General features: G+C 32.7%; 1 protein-coding gene across 7 annotated transcripts in view; it reads right to left on the bottom strand.

Annotated features, from left to right (window-relative positions):
• Window positions 1-11175: 11175 nt before the first annotated feature.
• Window positions 11176-20648, bottom strand: part of LOC129908237 (serine/threonine-protein kinase SIK2) — a 204662-nt gene continuing 195189 nt past the window's right edge. For 6 of the 7 annotated variants that reach the window (XM_055984614.1, XM_055984615.1, XM_055984616.1 and 3 more), the window contains 3 exons: window positions 19835-20249; window positions 18830-19772; window positions 11177-11993 (listed from right to left, as the gene is read on the bottom strand). In XM_055984614.1, coding sequence (XP_055840589.1) covers window positions 11871-11993; window positions 18830-19772; window positions 19835-20249 — 1481 coding nt within the window. In that variant the 3' untranslated portion in view covers window positions 11177-11870. Of the gene's footprint in view, window positions 11994-18829; window positions 19773-19834; window positions 20250-20648 lie in introns of all 7 variants that reach the window. The other variant, XM_055984617.1, reaches the window with a different exon arrangement.

Here is a 20648-nt window from a genome sequence, read left to right as displayed (position 1 = left end):
TTTCTGTGTTGCACTTGCTTTATTGCATATCATAGTATAAGTAATAAAACATTTTTATTAGTATGATACATATATTTTATCAGAATTAAACCAAAAAATGAATTATATTTACCATGGAATATTGAATTTTCATGCAAAACTTAAATTGCTTGCTTTTATTTTTTATTAAATTTTCATACAAATGTATATTTTGAAGGAGTGAGGTGCTAAAGTAAAAGTATGAAAAATAATTGTGCAGTTTGTGATAAAAGGATCAAATTAAAAGGATTGTTAGTACAATATGTAACCCTCATTTTAAGATATTGGCCAATTTAAGTTTTGCATGAAAATTCAATATTCCATGGTAAATATAATTCATTTTTTGATTATTTTTGATTCTCATACGATGTATAAAATATATATGCGGTTCAAAAAAATGCAAAAATTTTCCATTTGCTGCAATGGTACCATTTCAAAAGTGTTCTTTCTCGCTAGAAAAAACACCCTCTGACCTGAAATTTTTTGATGGACATATTTTATTATTTTTTTCTATGGTATATGAAATTTTATCATCCTAAGTTATGTTTATAATAAAGTTTGTTCTTTTCTCTCAAATAAAATATACAAGTTTATCTCATTAGTAGGTGCCTTAGGGTGGGTCAAAAAAATGGAAATTCGTTTTTTTAATTTGGTACTTCGAAAACTCGATTGCTAGACACCTCTAGAATATACTCACCAAATATGAGCTCTTTATCTTAATGGGAAAGTCCTCCGCTTTTCAATTTTCCATTTTTACATCAAGTTTCTACTAAAAAAAAAATATTTATTGTATTAATTGAATTTTTAGCCAATTTTTTTACATATTCTTGTAGAAAATTGAACGCTCTACAAAAAAGGTTAAACACACTTTTTTGAATTATCTAACCGTTTAATAGATATTTGAGGTCCAAAAATCGAGAAAATCTTAAAAATTCGTTTTTTGTTCTTAATTTTGTAACAAATTGAAAAATTATAATAATCAAACGCGCATGACATATTCTTGTAGGAAACAGATTGCTTCACAAAAAAGGTCTTATTAACTTTTTTTATTAATCTAACCATTTGAAAGATATTCGAGGTCAAAGTTAAACAAAAATAGAAAAATTTCTTTTACTTTTCAAAATTTTCTAATTCACTGAAAAGTCATTATTATTAAATTAGTAAGATGGATTATTGTAGGGGCTTAAATGTTCTACAAAAAAGTCCCTGGCCTCAAATTGGTTGCTTTAACCGTTTAGAAGATATTCGCATCCAAGTCGCAATGCATAGGGACCATAAGAAAACTATTGAAATCAGTGGGCATTGGTTTGGATGCGAATATCTTCTTAACGGTTAAAGCAACCAATTTGATGCAAAGAACTTTTTTGTAGAACATTTAAGCCACTACAATAATCCATCTCACTAATTTAATATAAATGACTTTTCAGTGAATTAGAAAATTTTGAAAAGTAAAAGAAACTTTTCTATTTTTGTTTAACTTTGACCTCGAATATCTTTCAAATGGTTAGATTAATAAAAAAGTTAATAAGACCTTTTTTGTGGAGCAATCTGTTTCCTACAAGAATATGTCATGCGCGTTTGATTATTATAATTTTTCAATTTGCTACAAAATTAAGAACAAAAAACGAATTTTTTAAGATTTTCTCGATTTTTGGACCTCAAATATCTACTAAACGGTTAGATAATTCAAAAAAGTGTATTTAACCTTTTTTGTAGAGCGTTCAATTTTCTACAAGAATATGTAAAAAAATTGGCTAAAAATTCAATTAATACAAAAAATATTTTTTTTTTTAGTAGAAGCTTGATGTAAAAATGGAAAATTGAAAAGCGGAGGAACTTCCCATTAAGATAAAGAGCTCATATTTGGTGAGTACCTATATTCTAGAGGTGTCTAGCAAACGAGTTTTCGAGGTACCAAATAAAAAAAAATTGTTTCGATTTTTTTGACCCACCCTAAGGAGCATACTATTTTTAAATATTTTTTAAAACTAGAAACCCAAAATTGGACATAGAACAATTCCTATACAAGTAGGTTTTTTCCTTAAATAAAAAGTGAACTTAGAACAAAATATGATGGGACTTAGAACAATCAAGAATACTCGGGCTCATTTTCAAAAGGCTACTTCCCTGTTTTTATTGTTCTATGTCTCTAAATTATATTATCTGTGAAATTAAATATTTTTGACAAAAACGTTTTTCAAATTCGGAAAGAGCACCCCCAAATTAGTAAAACTGCATCCTCACCTAACTCATTTTTGGTAAAAAGTGGATTTAGAACAATTTTGCTTTATGCCGACGGCCGACATGATGGACTAAGAAGAAGAACCCACAGCCATTATGTGGATCTGTTGATAAAATAATATAATTTCGATCTTGGATGGCTCTTTGATATACTTGCAGAGTCTAGTCAGCTAATTCCAAAATAAAGTGCATTAACAATGGACTTTCCTAAATAAGCTAGATATTATATGAATTACAATAGGTATTGATTGAATTTTCTTCCACAATAAGCTATATCTTAAAAAAATGGCCTAATTAGCCAACATATACCTATTTCAAATGAGAAAAAACTTTAACCCTCTTGGGGCGCCATCTAGCGCCAAAATAAAAATCTGAAAAAATTAGAGGTTTTTTTTTTTATTTTTTAGAAACAGGTTTTCACTTAGGAACTTGATTCCCGAAAAAAACCTAAGGAACTTGATTCAAAAATAACGAACGCCCTAGTGTATACAGCTATTTAAAAATACTGACACATTATTTTTCATTTCAAGGGGGTCGCGAACTCAAAAAGTTTGAAAAACACTGTCATAAACCATTGGAATCTCTACATTTCTGTATTTCAGTATTGACTACCGATATGGTAAACTGGGGTACATTCATCGTCGGGGCACATTCATTCATTTTCGGTTGTATGCACTATGAATTTAGAAATGAAAATGACACAGAACGCATCCTTTACTGAATTCATGAACACGCTCTTAGTTTGGCATTTGAAGTTTAGCGGTAAGAAAAGTTGTGTGTTGTTTTGTCTTTTTTGGGTCTCCGGTGAAATTTTGGCTAGTTGACGAGTAGGTGATTTTTATATTGAAAAATTAATTGTAGAAAATCCTGGTTACGCTAATTTTTTAGTTCATTAAATAAGGAAGTCGATTTAAATAAAAAAAAGGCTATTTTTAATTGTAGTAAGACTATGTGCGAAAAATGTTGTCTTTTGGGCAATCGGGGTAGATTCGTCATTTTGATTGGGGCACATTTAGCAAGTGCCAAATCTACCCCGGGATTTCAAAAGCTTGACCAAACATTGAGCATTTGACTAAAATAGACAAAAAACGATATTTTCTATAAATACCTACCACTCTATAGAGCGCATTGCCTTTGAATCGAAGATTGTAACTAAGACATTTCTTAATTTTTTGTGAAAAATGTTATAGTGTATGAAGTGAGTTAAAAATATATTTTTAAAAAAACTCATATTTTAGAAACTAGGTACAAAAATTCCCAATTTTTTAGTTTTGACTAAATAAAAAAAAATCTTTTTATATTATCTACCAATTTTTCAAATAGGTACAACTTTTCGATAGGAATCACCGTTTAAGAGAAATAGGCAAAAAACCGTTATTTTCGACATTTGACACACTTTAAAATCACGATATCTTCTAAGCAATATCTCCTAGAAAAAAAAGTATCGCAACATTGTCTTAGGGAATTTAAAAACCCACAAGTCTTTCATATACTTTTTTTGATAGCTTCTCTCGTTTCAAAGTTATATATGAAAAACTCTCATTTTCGACATTTAAACTTGAATAACTTTTTATGCACACATAGGACTTTTAGGGACTTTTGACATTATACTTTAATCGATATTTCAATGCTCTGTACCATTTTCTATGCGAACTATTTCAGGGTTACATGTCTATTTTCATCGGACTGTTCCTATGCTTGATTTGTTTTATATTTATATTAGGGGTATTCACGATTTGGTGCAACAGGTCTAGTAAAAGTGTAAAATTTTATTTTTTTACAATAGATCGTGAACGCACCTCTTCTTATCTATAGTAAATATTGAATGGAATCCATGATATGAATTATATCAGCTTCACTCTTTTTTTTTACGGAGTTGTCTTTCCACCGATGCTTCTTCTTTTTTTTCAATTTTTTTATAATTTCATTCTTTGTTGTGTTCGGGTTAATTTATTTTCACAAATTACAACAAAAGAAACAAAATAAAAAAGAATAAGAATAAAAAAGATAAACCGTTCATCATGGGCGACACGCGACGGCGAGCTGCCATCTGTCAAAAAAATTTTACACCATTGTATTTTTATTTTGCAATAGGGTTAGGGTATAGCAAAAGTGCAAGACCATTGTAAAATTTCAATCCATATATTTTGTTGTTGTAGTGTTGCAAGATTTTACACTTTTGCACTTTTGCAATGATACAAGACCAGTTGCATCGGATCGTGAATACCCCTATTATATTTTTTTTTAGTGTTAAAGTGAAGAAAAATAATTTTTTTTTATTTTAAATTTTTATATAACCTTAAATTTTGTTTATATTGTATTTTTAAGGAAATAAAAATACGTTTCGAACATAATTTTCACGTATTCTTTATAGTTTTTTTCGATGCTAAATGTGCCCCATTGAATGCCGAAACTGCCCCGGCCCGGGGCACTTTCATTAAACAGAATTGAATTTTTAAAAACGTTATTATAACGTTTTGGTAAGTAGATTACAAACTTTTTCTTCGTAAAACTAAAGTTTAATGTTGAAACCACCAGTTGAGCAAAAAAAAAATATCTTGTAAGTATAAACAACGAAGTGCCCCAGTTTACCATATCCAAAATGATTCCATGCTCCTTCATAAAGTCGAATCCAATAATGCACTCGTCATATATATCTGCCAACAAAAACCCATGTGAAAACTTTAGTTCTGCCATAAGATTGTAAGATGAACTACGCCGTGCACTCTTGCTGCTTCTCCTGTGGCGGTCTTCAGACGGTAGCTGTTGGGTTGGTGTTATGTAGCCACGTCATCTTAACCAAGTCTCTTCGTACAATAGAGGCGATGGCACCGGTTTCAATTGTAGCCACGTGTAGTTTGGTGTTTATGGTTGCTTCTACTGTAATACTATGTTTCCACCTACGCTAAATCCGAGATTTAGCTAAGTAGATTTAGAATAAATCTCGAGATTTATTTTAAATCTACTTCGCTTAATGGCAGATTTGGGTTCAGCTACCCTAAATCTAAGATTTTCACCTACTTTCAATCCGAGATTTAGAATAAAACTCAAGATTTATGCTATATCTACTTAGCTAAATCTCGGATTTAGGGTAGGTGGAAACGTAGTATAAGACTTTTGATGTCTCGTTTAGTCTGTGAGACTTGAATTGTGGTCCCTGGGCCATCGATACCAGAAACCAGCTTCTGCCCTTCGAAGTTGGTTCTTACTCGTTTCCCGGAGGGGAATTAAGTTGAGGATGAGTGCTGATTGTATCGGTTACCTTAAATTGTTATTATTCCTTTCTTCGTGACCTTTATTGACTAAATTAACTTTTTTTTCTATGTGGGCTATAGGTCGTTTTTGATTATTTACTATTTTGCGTAAAAAAATGTTGAACGCATCACGATTTTGCAAAATCGTGAAGCGTTCCGAAATTAACTTGTTTTTCTTTGTAGGCTATAGGTCGTTTTTGATTATGTGTCAAAAATGTGGAAAGCGTTCCACATAGAAAGACAAGTTAATGTATCGCTTACCTGTTGTTGGGCAATATTCCTGTTTCCACAGTGTTGGCAAGTAGTTCTTCTTGGTGGCAATCTGCACTGCCGCTGGAGATGTCCTGTCTTGCTACTATTCCGACATCGAGCAGCTCCGTCTCGCTGGTCTCGCATCAAGCTTACCTTCGATGAGGTTTTTCTGTTCATCTAATTTTTTGAGAAGATTATGTTGTTCACTCTTTTGCTCTGTGCGTTGTTGTTCTATTTGTTCTCTCTGTTCATTGCGTTGTTTTTCTTTTTGTTCTCTCTATTCATTGCATTGTTTTTCTAATTGTCCTCTCTGTTCATTGCATTGTTTTTATATTTGTTCTTTCTGTTCTTCAAATTTTGCAAGGAGAACAGCCATCATTGACGACATATCAGTAAAACTTAACTGATTTAATGCTTTACCCATTTTAACTTTTTAAAACGCAAGCACTTTTACTTATTTCAAGTTTTAACACTTTTTTTTTGTGAAACCACACGAGCACTTCTTTTTTTTTTATTATACGTGATATTATCTGAATCGCACAAATAAATGAGTTTTATCCCACTCCTGGCACCAAGGTAGGTAGGTAGGTAGAGATGGCGGTCAAAGCAACCGAGCTTGATGACCGTTTTGATACCAAAACTCATGGAACCTATGAGTGATAAACGGATTTATTTAAAGCTGCGACAACAAGTATTGTGTGGTATACCCAACTTTGCAGCATGTTCCCCTATCGGCCAATGTCCTGTGCACACCGCAACTAATTTCTGATAATGTCTTTCCTAGGTCTGGAGATCAAATCATTGATTTTGGATTTATTTTAGGTGGGCCAGATTTTCCTAGATATCACGCAGCTAGTCAAACAGTGCCACCTGTTATTAGCTTTTGTTAAATAGTTAACTGCCTCCGCTAGCGACTCATGAAGGGCCGATCCTCGCCTGGCCAGTTCATCCGCCTTTTCGTTGCCCTCAAAACCACTATGTCCTGGGATCCAGACAAGAATGATTGTGAGGCTTTCGCTAAGCATTGAGAGTTGCTCTCTGCACTGCTGAACCAGTTTGGATGATGTCATGACCGAAGAAGTTGCTTTTATAGCTGCCTGACTATCTATTAGTATAGCCGGAGGGCTCCAGTCTTCCCTACGCTTGCTGTTCTCTGGATTTTCTGAAGTTTGTAGATATTATATGCTTTACTCAGCGCAGGCCACCAAACAATGGCGCCGTAAGTAAGAATGGGTCGTACAACCGTTGGGTAAGTCCATAGAATCATTTTTGATTTTTTCCCAAAGATTTTACTGCAGGCATAGAAAGCAATGCTCGCCTTCTTAACCCGCTCTTCTTTGTTTAGCTTCCAGCTTAGTTTAGTGTCCAAAATGACGCCTAAATATTTTGCGCTAGAAGAAAGTGATAAGATTTGGCCGTTAAGCTGAGGTAGAGGAAAGGCAGGGATTTTTGTTTTAGTTGTAAATAGCATCAGCTCCGTTTTACTTTTATTGACTCCTAGACAACAGCTCGTAGCCCAGTTGCTAACTTTTCTCAAAGCCGTGTCAGTGATCTCACTGATCACGGGTAGAAACTTTCCTGATACTAGAATGACCAGGTCATCCGCATATGCCACTGTCTTAACTCCACTTCTCTCAAGCTTTACAAGGATATTATTCATGACCAGGGATAGGATCTTGTGGACCTAAAAACTTAAAAAAAGGCAAAATAAAACTCCGAAAAAGGCATAAAAAGGCATTTATTGAGAGAAAGAATGAATTAAAAATTAATTGTAGTAATTTCTAACAACCATGAGTTTTTTTAAATTTTAGGTAACAAACGCATGCGACGAGTGGAGCCAAATAAAAGCACTCGACATCACCCACTGCAACATTCGCCGGGAGCTCTAGATTTGTGTCCCCATTCATATCTCAATTTATTTGTTCAACTCTCTCGAGTCCATTATTTGCCAAAAAAACTGATTTGTACTTCTCAACAACATCTTTTGCGAGTGCCCCTTTCCCGGCTTCCAAATCTCTCTTGATTTTGTCCAAAATCTGGAGAACTTCTTAAATCGTATTTTCTTGATTAACATTTTTTTTTTAATGTTGGAGCTTTCTCGGTTCATTTTGCATTTCCAAATATAATGACTGGACTGTAGGTAGATCTTTTCACTCGAATTCGTTAGTATGGGGTAATTAGTGAATCCTTAATAATCATATATATATTGAGTAAAGCCTGAACTACATCAAAACACAAAGTCGAAAAAGTACAAAAAAGTAAACAAAGCTCAAAATATAGAAATCACATGTATATCTACCTGACATCTATTGGAAAAAAAATAACTAAAAAAGCTCTTTTGTTTTTTGAAGTTTTAAATTTCAAATAAAAAAAAATTTGAAAAAGTAAACAAAATACAGTCGACTCTATCTAAGTCGAATTTTCACAGGACACGAAAATTGGTTCGAGTTTATAGGAAATTCGAGTAAGAGGCATCTGTTCAATCTTTTTGCTACAGGCGGTTTCATTAAAAATTATGAAAAAGTTCGATTTAGACGGAAATTTGACCTGGATGAATTTCAATTTAGAGGGAATCGACTGTATTTGAAAAAAAATATTTATTTGTCAAAAGAGCTTTTCTTCGAAAATGACAGGAACTATGTGATCGCAGAGCGACCTTACGGAAAGGATATAAAATATTGTTTGAGTGTATTTGTTTTTGAAACTTTGTGAAAATTGAAAGCTTGGTCATGTTCAAGCTTTTTGACTCGAATACTTTTTAAAAATGAAAGAGAGATATACAAATAAGTTACTAGGGGGAACAAGAAAAAACATCGTGTTTACTTTTTTGTACTTTTTTGACTTTGTGTTTTGATGTAGTTCAGGCTTAAGTTTCCTATTTGTTTGTATATTTGAGTGTTTTGTGTGTAGACATTACTTTAACCCTTTCGAACCCAAGCTATGAAAATCAATATTAAAAAATGTTTTTTCAGTATTATCGTGTCGAAGACATCACAACTAACAAATATGAAGAGCAAAAAGTTATTTTCCAAAATAATAAATAGCAAAACTAATGTGTTACTCTCATTTTACATGTAAGTAACATGCACTGCCTATGACCAATAAAAAAAATCGGACAACTGAGAAAATAACTTTTTATGAAACTATAATGTATGCTACTTCTTCTAAGCCAAAAAACTAAACACTTTCTGCATTAACATTTTTTTAATCGTTTTTTCAAAATTATAATGACCATATATGAAAAAAAAATTTTTTGCAAAAAAAAGAAAAAAAATGTGAATTTCAGTCCTTTTTTCGATAAAAAAAAATAAAGGTATAATATTTGACTAACTTTTTGTAATAATCCAGTAACTAGGCATTATTATCTTTCAAATAAGCCATCGAATCCTAAAAAATTATTTAATTTAATATTTTTTACGAATTTTTAAAAATATGTTACATGAGAGTAACGCTGGGTCTGAAAGGGTTAAAGACGCTAAAAAGATAAAAAAACATAGGAAAAGGCAAAAAAAGGCAATAACAAAAGAAAAGGAAAAAAAAGGCAATAACGAACGAAAAGGCAAAAAAAAGGCAAAATAAAATACATATATTTGGCACGAGGGGGACGTGAAACGTGTTTGTTTTTAATCTATAATGTCGTACGATTAAGCCAGAAAAAAAGGCAAATTCCACAAAATCCTATCCCTGTTCATGACTATAAGCCATAAAAGGGCAGAGAGTACGGCACCCTGAGGTGTGGGGTTTATGTTCACTTCAGAGGTGCTATCTACCCACCTCGGAAAATGAGTGATCATTAATAATTCCAAGGATTCAGCTGGAGATATTGTCTAGGATCCGTCAGGCTTTTTAAGAAACGAGGGATTAGTGTTTTCCTTCGATAAAACCTTGCTAAGCCTGACAGAATCCTTTATATCTTCTATGGAATCACAGTATTCCTCCCAGCGCTCCTTTTTGGCTGATGCTATGCTACGCTTGTACACTCTTAACCAATCTTTATAGGGTTAATAGAATTTGTGTTTATGGCAGATGTTGAAGATTGTTCTAGTCATTTTCCTCAGATTAGACAAGTCTTCGTTCCACCAAGGAGGAAATGTTTTGCTACTACGTCTTACCGGACAAGAGACTTTAAAGGCAGTGATCATTGCTCGCTCAAAGTTTATTACCTTTGATTCAAGATATTCAACCGTATCGGTACTCGGATTGGGTATACTGCGTAGCTTTGCGGAAAAACTAGACCGAAATTTTTCCAGTAAATTCTTTTGGGATTTCTATAGGGTTATTTGGTTTCAAAATTAAGTTGGAAGAGAATCCAACTATGGTCTGAAAAAGATTTTAAAGGGGATACTCTCCAATTTCCAATCTGCAAATTGGAGTGATGTCTAGTACATCCTCCCATCCTTCATAGTTTCCTGAACTCGGAAACGTGAAGGTTGGAGGTACCTCTATTCCAAAGAGTAATGTTATTTTCAATGATATAATCAAAAAAGACCCACCTCGTTCATTGATCTCAGAACTACCCCACAGAGTATGACGTGCATTTGCGTCACACCCGATGAGTAGGCTTGTCTTCTTTGTACTGGCTTGAGTTGTCAGCCTACGTACTTCCTCCGGCGGTGACTGCTGGTTATGTGTCATGTTCGCAGATGCCAAAAATAATCCTTCAGTTTACGAACCCTCTAATTTGACAACGGTCAAATCAGAGGTGCTAAGATTGGGACACAAAAAAGCTTTTAAGTGTTTTCTAGCTAAAATACATGTTCTTGGCTTACCTTGGCTCGAACTGACAGACTTGTATAAAAGGTCATATTGGCTGTCTTGAAGGTCCCTCACTCGGAGGCCATTAAACCAGGGCTCTTGTATGATGCCCAAACCAAAGTTTAAGTTTTCCTCCATTAGGAAAACTCTCAGGTTATCTGAAGCGCATTTAGAGTCCTTCAGATTAACCTGAACGACGCGCAGCATGTTTTTAATTTATATTGGATTCTGCATCTTCAGTTACCAGCTTCTCGCCGGAGAACCATGCCTCTTTGGGGACATCGTTATCCTCGACAATATCCTCAACTAGGTAAGGGTCCGCTACCTGACTTTGCAGAATCTTTATTTTTACATTGCTAATGCCAAAACGGAGCTTTAAATCGGCTTTTTCGAGGGCCCCACGACTAACCTCGCAGATCCTCAGAAGGTAAGACGCGCTGTTCATTTGCGGCTCTTCAGTCTTAATGACTGCCCAGTCGTGCATTGGAATCAGCGGGTTTAGCCTCTGGAGACTGCGGATCAGCTCCGTTCTTATATAAACTTATAGTTTTGCGAATTCTTTCAGTGGTTGTTGTTCGCTTCTTTCTTATGTGATAAGCTCAACTACTATAAGAACAAGAATTGTTAAAATCTTTATTTTTAAATAGGTTTATTAGTAAACTTTCTTTAACACGCAAAGTTCGGAATCCAATCACAATTGATTTTTTTTAAATTCTATAAATATTACGGATACGTTTAATTATTTTTTCCAAAATCATATTCCTATATGTCTAGATAATTTAAACAGTATGCTACACTTATAAGAAACACATTTATAAGATAAACACTGATTAAAGAAAAATATTTCACAACACGACTTTTGAAGTTTCTTATAAACGTACACTACTGCTTATGCCCTTCGGATTAGATCCAAAAAGTTCAAGAATCAATAATATATTTTTAATAGTCGTTGGATTCCGAAGCCAAACTGGGGCACTGTACTTTTTTTTTAAATTTTTTTCTATATAATATGTATGTATGTATATGATGTTATGTAAATGTTTATGATATAAATACTTGGGTGGTAGTAAATTATTTATTTATGTGTTTATTGAATTGACTAATTTAACAGTCTTGACAAGTTGAATGTATTTTAGTTTTTTTTTTTCTTAATTTAATAATTGTTATGGATATTTCTTACAATATAGGTTTATGTGTATATTATGTGTCGATAGTATTTTAAATACAAATATGAAATTGCTATTTTGTTTAAGATTTTTATCTTGTATTTAAAAAAGTTTGTATAATTTGTTCTTTTTTTTTAATTTTCGATTCAAATGTGTTATATTTTTATGTTATAAACTGATTGATTTAAATTGATTCCATTTGCTCAGCTAATTCTAATATAGGACTCTCACTAAGTGGTTTCATCAAATTTGGAATCGGAGTACTTAAGTGTGACCAATTTTGTCCGTACAGATTCGATGTTGAGCTCTGTGAAAATAATAAAATTGAACTTAAAGCTTTCAGTATAATTCGAAATTTAATAATAAAAGACAATAATTGAAAAATTACAGTTATTCTAAAAAGTTATACATATAAATAAAATAAAACATGGTATATCGATGTTCTTACACACATACATAATATGTCTACATATTTCGGTACATCAAGGTCATTAGAGCAAGATAAAGAAAAGGAAGGAGGACTAGAGAACGTATGGGAAAAGACAGAGACGTTCTAAACGTCAATTAATATTTCATCTATTTGTTTTAAATGTTTATATTCCACCCAAAACTTCCCCTTCTACTTTTGCAGAACTTTCAATAGCACTAGATTTTCTTTTTGGACTTGCTGATCTAGACAGTTCAATTCTTTTATTAGGTGATTTTAACCTCCTAATATTGACTGGGTCCCATCAGAAGATGAATCCTACTTTGAAGCTTCTTCGACTTCATCTCAACAGGAGCTTCATTTGTTGGACAATATTATCTCTACAGACTTACAGCAAGTTAGCTGTATCAAAAATTTTAGAAATCGAATACTCGATTTAGTTTTTTCATCTGACGCTGTTAATACGGTAGTGACAGAAGCTTCCACTGGCATATCTAACATAGACTTTTACCGCCCTCCCCATGAATTTTGTTTGGATTTGGGCGATCATTTACTTGAAAATAGTAATCCTCAAGATGCTTCGTATGCCTTTGACTTTCGTAAGGCTAAATTATTAACTAGTTTAAAAATACATCTGGAGGTAAAGAATTGTCAATTGTCCATAATATTCACTACTTAAATACAATTTTTTAAATCCAAATAAATTTATAATGCTCTCTGGAGGTTTGTTTTACTTTATAAGTCCAGATGTAAAATTGATTTTCACAGTGTTCTGTTGCTTTGTCAGCCATTTTGAAAAGGAAAAATAAAGATAAATACATATTATTAAAATTTTTTTGGATAATCACATAATGTTTTTCAGCGAATAATATGAACAAAAAAATAAATCCTTGAATTTATGAAATTCAGATTTAAGTGATTGCATTTAAAATTAACTTTAATCCAAACTGAATCCAGAGTAAATAATATGGCCGTTAGAGTTGGTGGAAGGTTAGAAAATCAGATTTAGAATTCGGAATAAAACATCCAGTGATCATACCGAGTGGTTCTCGGTTAGATTGGCTAACCGAGAACGCAAACGCTTATAGAGTAACAAAACATGCAGCTCCGCATCAGGCCGGTAAAGTCAATGATATACCATTTGACAAGCGTAGAAGATTGAAGGTACTTGCATATGTATGAAAAATTTGTAAGTCTACTTTCAGGTATAGAAGCCATTTTGAACTCGAGCCCTGATTGATGATCCAAATGACTTACAGGCATCAACGCCGGGACACTTCTTGGTTGGTGAACCTCTGGTACTACGTACTACCATCACTATTTGCAACAAATGAACTATCGAATAAGAAAGGCGTTAAATTATGGAGGGAACGAAAGACGATGCTTGCCGACATTCAGGTAAGTTAGAAAGAGGATTATCTCTACACTTTATACAAATGAAGGAAAAGGCGGAAAGAAAAGTAGGTACGGATTGAAGGTTGGAAAGTTATGTTCATGAAGCAATTTTGCCAATCTAGCGGTAATTAATTCTAATTCCAAGTACCTACTCTTAATTTTATTTTATGCAAATCAGCTTTATTATGTTAAATATGTATTTCTGCAAGAGTTTTATTGATTTTCAAAATTATATATCTAACCATATGTCCAATATCTGGTATACGAGAACAAAAAGTACCAAAATGGGTGGGGAAGAGCCGACATCGAAGCAAACAATTTTGGGAGTTGCTGTCTTTACTGTCTTTATCTCGAAAACGAAGCAAAATATCGAAAAATTGTATTTAATCTTTTCATCTTATTTTGTCAACAAGAATCTAAAATGTCATTTTCAATTTTTAAAAATGTGATTTACGATTTTTCAAAACATCAAAAAATTGGTTTGTTCAGGTTCGTAGCGTTCTTAGATGTGAAAGTTATTAAAAATCAAGATGGGACATAAGGACACATTGTGTACAGAAAAAAACACAAGTACTGATAGGTATCTTTATGCTGCATCTCATCATCATACATCTAACTTCAATTCTGTTGTATCTGCTCTTATTAACAGGGCACATGCCATTTGTGACCAAAACCATCTCCAAGAAGAGTTAAAAAGGGTAGATGCAGCTTTAATAAAAAAAATGGAGTTTTAAGAAACGGTTTTGTGAACTAAAAACAAAACCTTCTCAAGATACCCAAAACGAAAATGTAAAATGGGCTTTCTTCCATATAGAAAAGGAGTTTCGGAAAGGATTGGAAGTATCTTATCCATTAATGGGATAAAGTCGATTTTCAAACCACCAACGAAAATACGACAAATTTTAAGGTCACCAAAAGATAAAGTACCCCTACAAAACCCAGGAGTATACTCTGTTCCTTGTAGCTGCGGCTCGGAATATATTGGAGAGACCAAACGTTCCATATCGACACGCTTAAATGACCATATCAAAGCAATTCAAAAGAATGAAGTCACAAAACCTGCCATTCGTGAACATTTAGCGTACAATACTGATCACTTCATAAGATTTGACCAAGCAAAATCCATTTCAACGGAAAGGTTTTATGTGCCCAGATTGGTAAAAAGAGCAAAAACTTCAATAGAGACCAAAGTTATAATTTATCTGGAGCATGGGATCCACTCATCAACAAAAAAGCAAAATTAAAACAATGCACCATCTGATATGATTAGCTTTGCGTGCACAGAAGCTTATTCACAACAACAATTAATGCCGTCGCAACAAGAACCATCGGAACTACAAGCACCAACAACATCTACACAAAACACCAACCGGTACAATCTCCGTGTGAGAAAATAAAAAGCTTAAAAAACAACAACAACACCCACCGACAAACCATCAGTCATCTCGTGACCAAGTTAAGTGTAACCTTATCGAAACTTCGAGACGTGTCATATTTTATATGAAAAAAGTTGTTATTATCGCGGTAAGTATATGTGACTCGGCGCCCGATTTCTTATATTTTTAAATCCTATTCAGATTTATTGGTTAACGAAAGCTAAAAGAATTTTTAACTTAACAAAAGAACAAGTTTGTTCAGCAAACAAGCCGGATAGATATTTAAGTTTTAAGCGGGTAATGGAAGGCGAAGGTTGCCTAAATAAAAAGTAATTTTTGCCACTATATACCTAGTAAAGTGTTTTATTTTAACTTGAAGTTATAATATCTCTATGTTTGTAACATAGAAAAATATTTTTGATACAGTTTGAAAAAACAATTGAAAACTTGATTTTGAGATCAGCAACTTCAACCTCAAATATTTCGACTTTCTTATGAACGATTTCTAAAATATTTCACAAACATAACAAGCTTAACGTCACCTTCATACCAAAATCGTCCCTATACACGCGGTGCAGGGAAAACTCGAATGATTTTTAGGAAAACGCGTTATTTTATGATGTCGATTACTAGTGGAGTAACTGAGGCAAATTATTAGGGAAGACGGCCGAACAGCTCTGATTTTGAGGATTTTTGTTTTCAAACGTAGGTAATTAAAAATACTTTAAAGTCTACAGATTAAAAATTGCCGATGCTGCCGTATTGCCGTATTGTTTCTGTTTAAATTAAAATTAAATTTTTGTGCTTAAATTTCATAAAACAAATGATAGCAGAAGATTCTCTAGGTAATTTAAGGCAAAAAAAATATAAGGGAGTAAGGGACAATCTTCCATCGTTTAAGCCTGGTACGCTGCTCGCGCTAAATTTTAGCCGAGATAAAATTCCCATACAAGTTATCGATAATTTGTATGGGATCCATTTTAGCTCGGATAAAATTTTTCGATAATTTGTATTGGAGCTAAAATTTAGCGCGAGCTGCGTACCAGGCTTTAAGCGATAAATGCAGTTTTTTCACAATCTGACTTCAAACACAAAAAAAATATTTTGAAAACAACGGCAACACCTACGATATTTTAAAATACATTTTTAAAAAGCCAGAAGCTCATTTTTATCATGGTATAAAAAGAGAAGGTATGATCATTAGAAAAAACTCTGTATCGAGAACTGTCAAAACTTAAAAATGGCTACTTAAGTTTTTGACAGCTGCCATTTAAATTGTTGTTGTAAACAAATTTGTCTTGGAAATTGTTGTTGCTTTTGACTTTGCCATATTAAACGTCAAAAACTTATTTCTCCATTTTGTAAAATGGCGACTCTCATGATCATACCTTGTCTTCTTATACCATGCATTTTTATCTCTTAAATTTAAATCCTCTAAAGGATAGGGGGCGTTTTTGGGCCATGAGCGTACATTAATGAGACTAGTCTCAAAATGAAGCTGAAGGTTAGTATATCCAGTCTATGAATTTTTTTTTCAAATCGTAAGTCAGGGTCTTGAGATACAAGGCTCCAAAGTTCGTTCTGATAACTCTTACTTGTCCCTTTGATATGCAAATTACATGAGAACTACAAGTGGTATATTGATGTTTTTGATGTCAAATGAAAGGTTGTTTTAGTATTACCCAAAACAAAGAAACGGCGAACAAATAAAGAAAAGTAAAATGTTATTTAAAAAAATCGATTTTTGTTCAAAATATTTGTTTATTTTCAATTTAAATATGCTTGCAATCAACACGCAGGTGTAGTTATAAAAGGGTTTGAATTTTTTAGAATGCGGATTAGAAACTGGTTTATTTGACCAAATTATGTTAGAGAGACACAAAAACTATAACTTCTTGTGATGAACTCTGGGCTACACTCACTTGTTTACATAAACTAGATTACAAAATACATACTAAAGAAGATTTTCGATAAATCCACTCTTGTCCCAGGTTTAGTTTAAAATATATTTCTTGGAGCTTTTTGAAACTACAATAAACTGATAAGTTCTTTGAAATTAATTAAAATGTTATTAAATACAATAAACCAATATTCTAAAAAAATTGTTCTGTACAATAACAACATCTTATTCGTTCCTTTTCTATAAGTGATCTACCAAGTTTTTTGAAAAGTGTATTAACCGATTGGTTTTCCCCACATGACATAATTTGGTCAGATAAGCAAGCTTCTAAACCGGTTCTAATCGCATTCTACAAAATTAAAACAGTTTTATAACTACACATGCGTACGTGTCGATTGCAAGCATATTTAATTTGAAAATAAATGCCATTAATTTCGAACATGAATCGATTTTTTTTCTTCGTTTTGTGTAATATGTATTTTATATTGTTTAAAAGGTTAGTCTTTAACTACATAGTACTTAAAAACCTTTCATTTGACATCAATATACCTCTTGTAGCTCTCATGATATTTGCATGTAAAAGGGACAAGTAAGGGTTATTATAACGAACTTTGGAGCCTTGCATCTCAAGACCCTGACTTACGATTTGAAAAAAAAATTCATAGATTGAATATACTAACCTCAAGCTACATTTTGAGGCTAGTATCATTAAAGTACGCTCATGGCCCAGGTCCCATATAATTTTGCCCCATCTCCTTTATTTAAGAGTTTTTGAAAAAAATGGTCCTCAAACTCAGAATTTAAAAAAATGTTATTAAAAAAAATTAAAATGACTTTTTTCCAAAGTTTTTCTAATAAAATATGAATTTATTTTTAAAAAATTTTTGGCCATAAATTTTATTAGTTGAATTCCGAAGCATAAAAGGTAATATACCTATATCACACTTTTGAAAAAAAAAAAAAATTAAAAATTACTTCAATTTCAATGGGTTTCTTTGTTAAAAACTGAATTTTTGCATTGAAATAATTGATTTTCTCAAAGATTTTGGCAAATAAGAACTTTAAACTTTTGCTATTTAACTTTCAACAATAAGGGCTTTTGAATAAATAAAAAATAACTTTAAATTTAAATGTTGAACTTAAAAAAAAAATAAGTTAGTTTTAAAACTTCTATTAAAAAATGTTCTTCGAAAATGAAATACTTTTTAATTATTTTCATAAACTGTAATACATATTGACATTTCCTTTTATAATTTCAAATCAAAATAAATTTGGCCTAAGAAATTTGAAAAATAAATGTATTTTATATTACGAAAAAGTTAAAATTTTGTCAATATTTTTTTTTCAAAAATCTGATTCTTTCAAAAGCCCTTCATTTAACTAACTTAATTTTAATTTTACAAATTCGAATTAGCTTCTAGCTTTTTAAAAATGTATATTTAAATGTTGTAGGTGTTGCCGTTGTGTTCAAATATTTTGTTTGAAGTCAATTAATAAGAAAATTGTATCTAACGCTTGAACATTGGAAGATTTTCCCTCACTCCCATATATTTTTTTTCCTTGAATTTCCTAGAAAATCTCTTGTCATCAAATAATTTATGAAATTTAAGAAAAATTTTTGAAAAAAAAATTTGTTTGTTCACAAAAATCTTCAATTAAATTTAAGAAATCAAAACGGCAGCACCGGAAATTTTTAATCTATAGACTTTAAAGTATTTTTAATTAAAAAAGATCATCAAAATCTAAGCTAATATTGCCAATTTTTGAGCTTTAGTTACTCTACTATACATGAATTTACCTAATGATTCTACCTACACCTACATCCTGCAGACCTTCCAACATTTAAATTTTTGCCCATTCATGTTTCATGGCACTGTTTAAGTTGCAATATGAAAAACTCGAATTTATCGTATTTGAATTATGGATAAACTCCAGTTTAAGTTAAATCACAACTAATATTTTTTTTTTCTTTAAAACTCAAATATAATGATACCCATTTAGAAGATTTGATAGAAGTATTTTTCAAGAAACTACATTTACCTTACCTGAAACAATTGAGAAGGGTTTGGGTTCCAATTTTCGATGGATTGAAACTGATCGGTTATCTGACATGTTTGCATAGATCCTGGAAGTGCGCTCCAACAGTCAGCAGGTGATCCTATTGGTGCAGCGGCTGATGGTGGTGCAAGTTGTGAGTTACTTCTTCGTCCAGATGATGAAAGATTACATCCGTCATGTGGCTGTTGCTGAATATGGGACGTTTTTATTACAACTTTTGGCGATCCGGTAACAGATTGGTTTGGTGAGTGACATCCAGATCCGGGAGTTCCTTCAACAACTGCCTGAAACGCAAGTAAATCTTCTGATTCAATATCACTCAGTGGAAGTGGTGGCAAAATTTGAGTTTGTTGCGCAATCTTATAACTTTGTTGTCGCAAAATTTGTCGCCGCGATAAGCTTGCCTCTAGTGCTACTTGCTTTTGAAAAATCTGTCTTTTCTGTTGTAGTAGTCTATGTTGCATCAATTGTTGTTGAAGGGGTGGCTTTTGCATTTGATTCATATTAGGCGTTTGCAAAAGCTCACGCTCCGCTCTTGAACCAGCTGCTTCTTCACCTTTTACGTAATTTAAGAAAGAAACAACTTCTGAATTTTTAACTGAGGAAGCGAAATAGTCACATTGCTTTATTGATGGCGCATGGTGGTGATGATGAAGTTGATTTAAATCTGTTGCTTTATTCGGGTTGACATGAAATTGACTGTGTTGTATTTGTCGGACTGTCATCTCATCAGGTGGTACATTTGATTGATATTGGGTCTTAAGTTGGGCTGCTTCCTTTTGTAAAACATGAAGCTCAAGAACACCTTTGGTTTTATAGGCTTCGTGAAGACGTTGACTATTAAATGCAACCATTGAATTAACCGGATAATCAGAATAAGAGTGAATTATTCCTTGTGCCACTAGACCATCACTTGCACGTCGGCCTTCTCTAAAAATTATATATGATTAGTGTTCAAATTTTAGTTATATTTTCCAATCGCAAGTTATTACCGAAAATCAACAGGGGATCTCGTTATGGCTCTACACCTCCTAGTTCCATGTTGGTGGTGCGCTGTTAATTGATTCTGACGAGAAAATGAGCACGGAGACTTTGAAGACATTGAAACATACACATTTGGAAGAATGGACGAAGATCTAGCTACTGAAGGATTATCATTTTCATTAATGGTTTTTGCACTTGATACACATGATGGTAGGCTTCCGGCTAAATCACTACAGTTGGATAAGTTCAAGTCCAGGCTCTCAAGTGTTGAAAAATTACTACGTGAAGAGCCACAACTAAGATTCTGGCTTAAACTTTTGGAATAAAAGTTAGCAACTACACCGCTTGAGGAACTGCTACTTGCGTATGAATTTAATCGCTGCATAGAAGGCATCGGAACTGTGGATTGAGCTTCGTCCATTTCTTAGTTTTTCATTGGTTTGTTAAAAATACAAAAAAAAAAAAATAAAATGGAACGAAAACAAAATTAAGAAACAGAAAAACTGCTAATGTCGTTTTGTGGTTTTGTGTTTCAACTTAGTATAATAACACAGTCCGAATAGGCTTACGGCCATATTATTCACTCTGGATTTACATAGTTTAGATTTACGTGAATGTTAACTCCAATCACTTAAATCTGAATTTCATAAATCCAAGTATTAATTTTTTGTTCATATGTATTTATGTATTCATTATGTATTTATCTTTATTTTGCCTTCTCAAAATACTTAACAAAACAACTGTACACTGTGAAAATGAATTTCACATCTTGATTTATAAAGTTAAACAGACCTCCGGAGAGCAGTTTAATTTTATTTGGAT

This window comes from Episyrphus balteatus, chromosome 2, assembly GCF_945859705.1.
Source record: "Episyrphus balteatus chromosome 2, idEpiBalt1.1, whole genome shotgun sequence".
Taxonomy (NCBI): Eukaryota; Metazoa; Arthropoda; class Insecta; order Diptera; family Syrphidae; genus Episyrphus; species Episyrphus balteatus.
The sequence above is the reverse complement of the archived record's forward strand: the minus strand, read 5'-3'. Positions and strand labels throughout refer to the sequence as shown.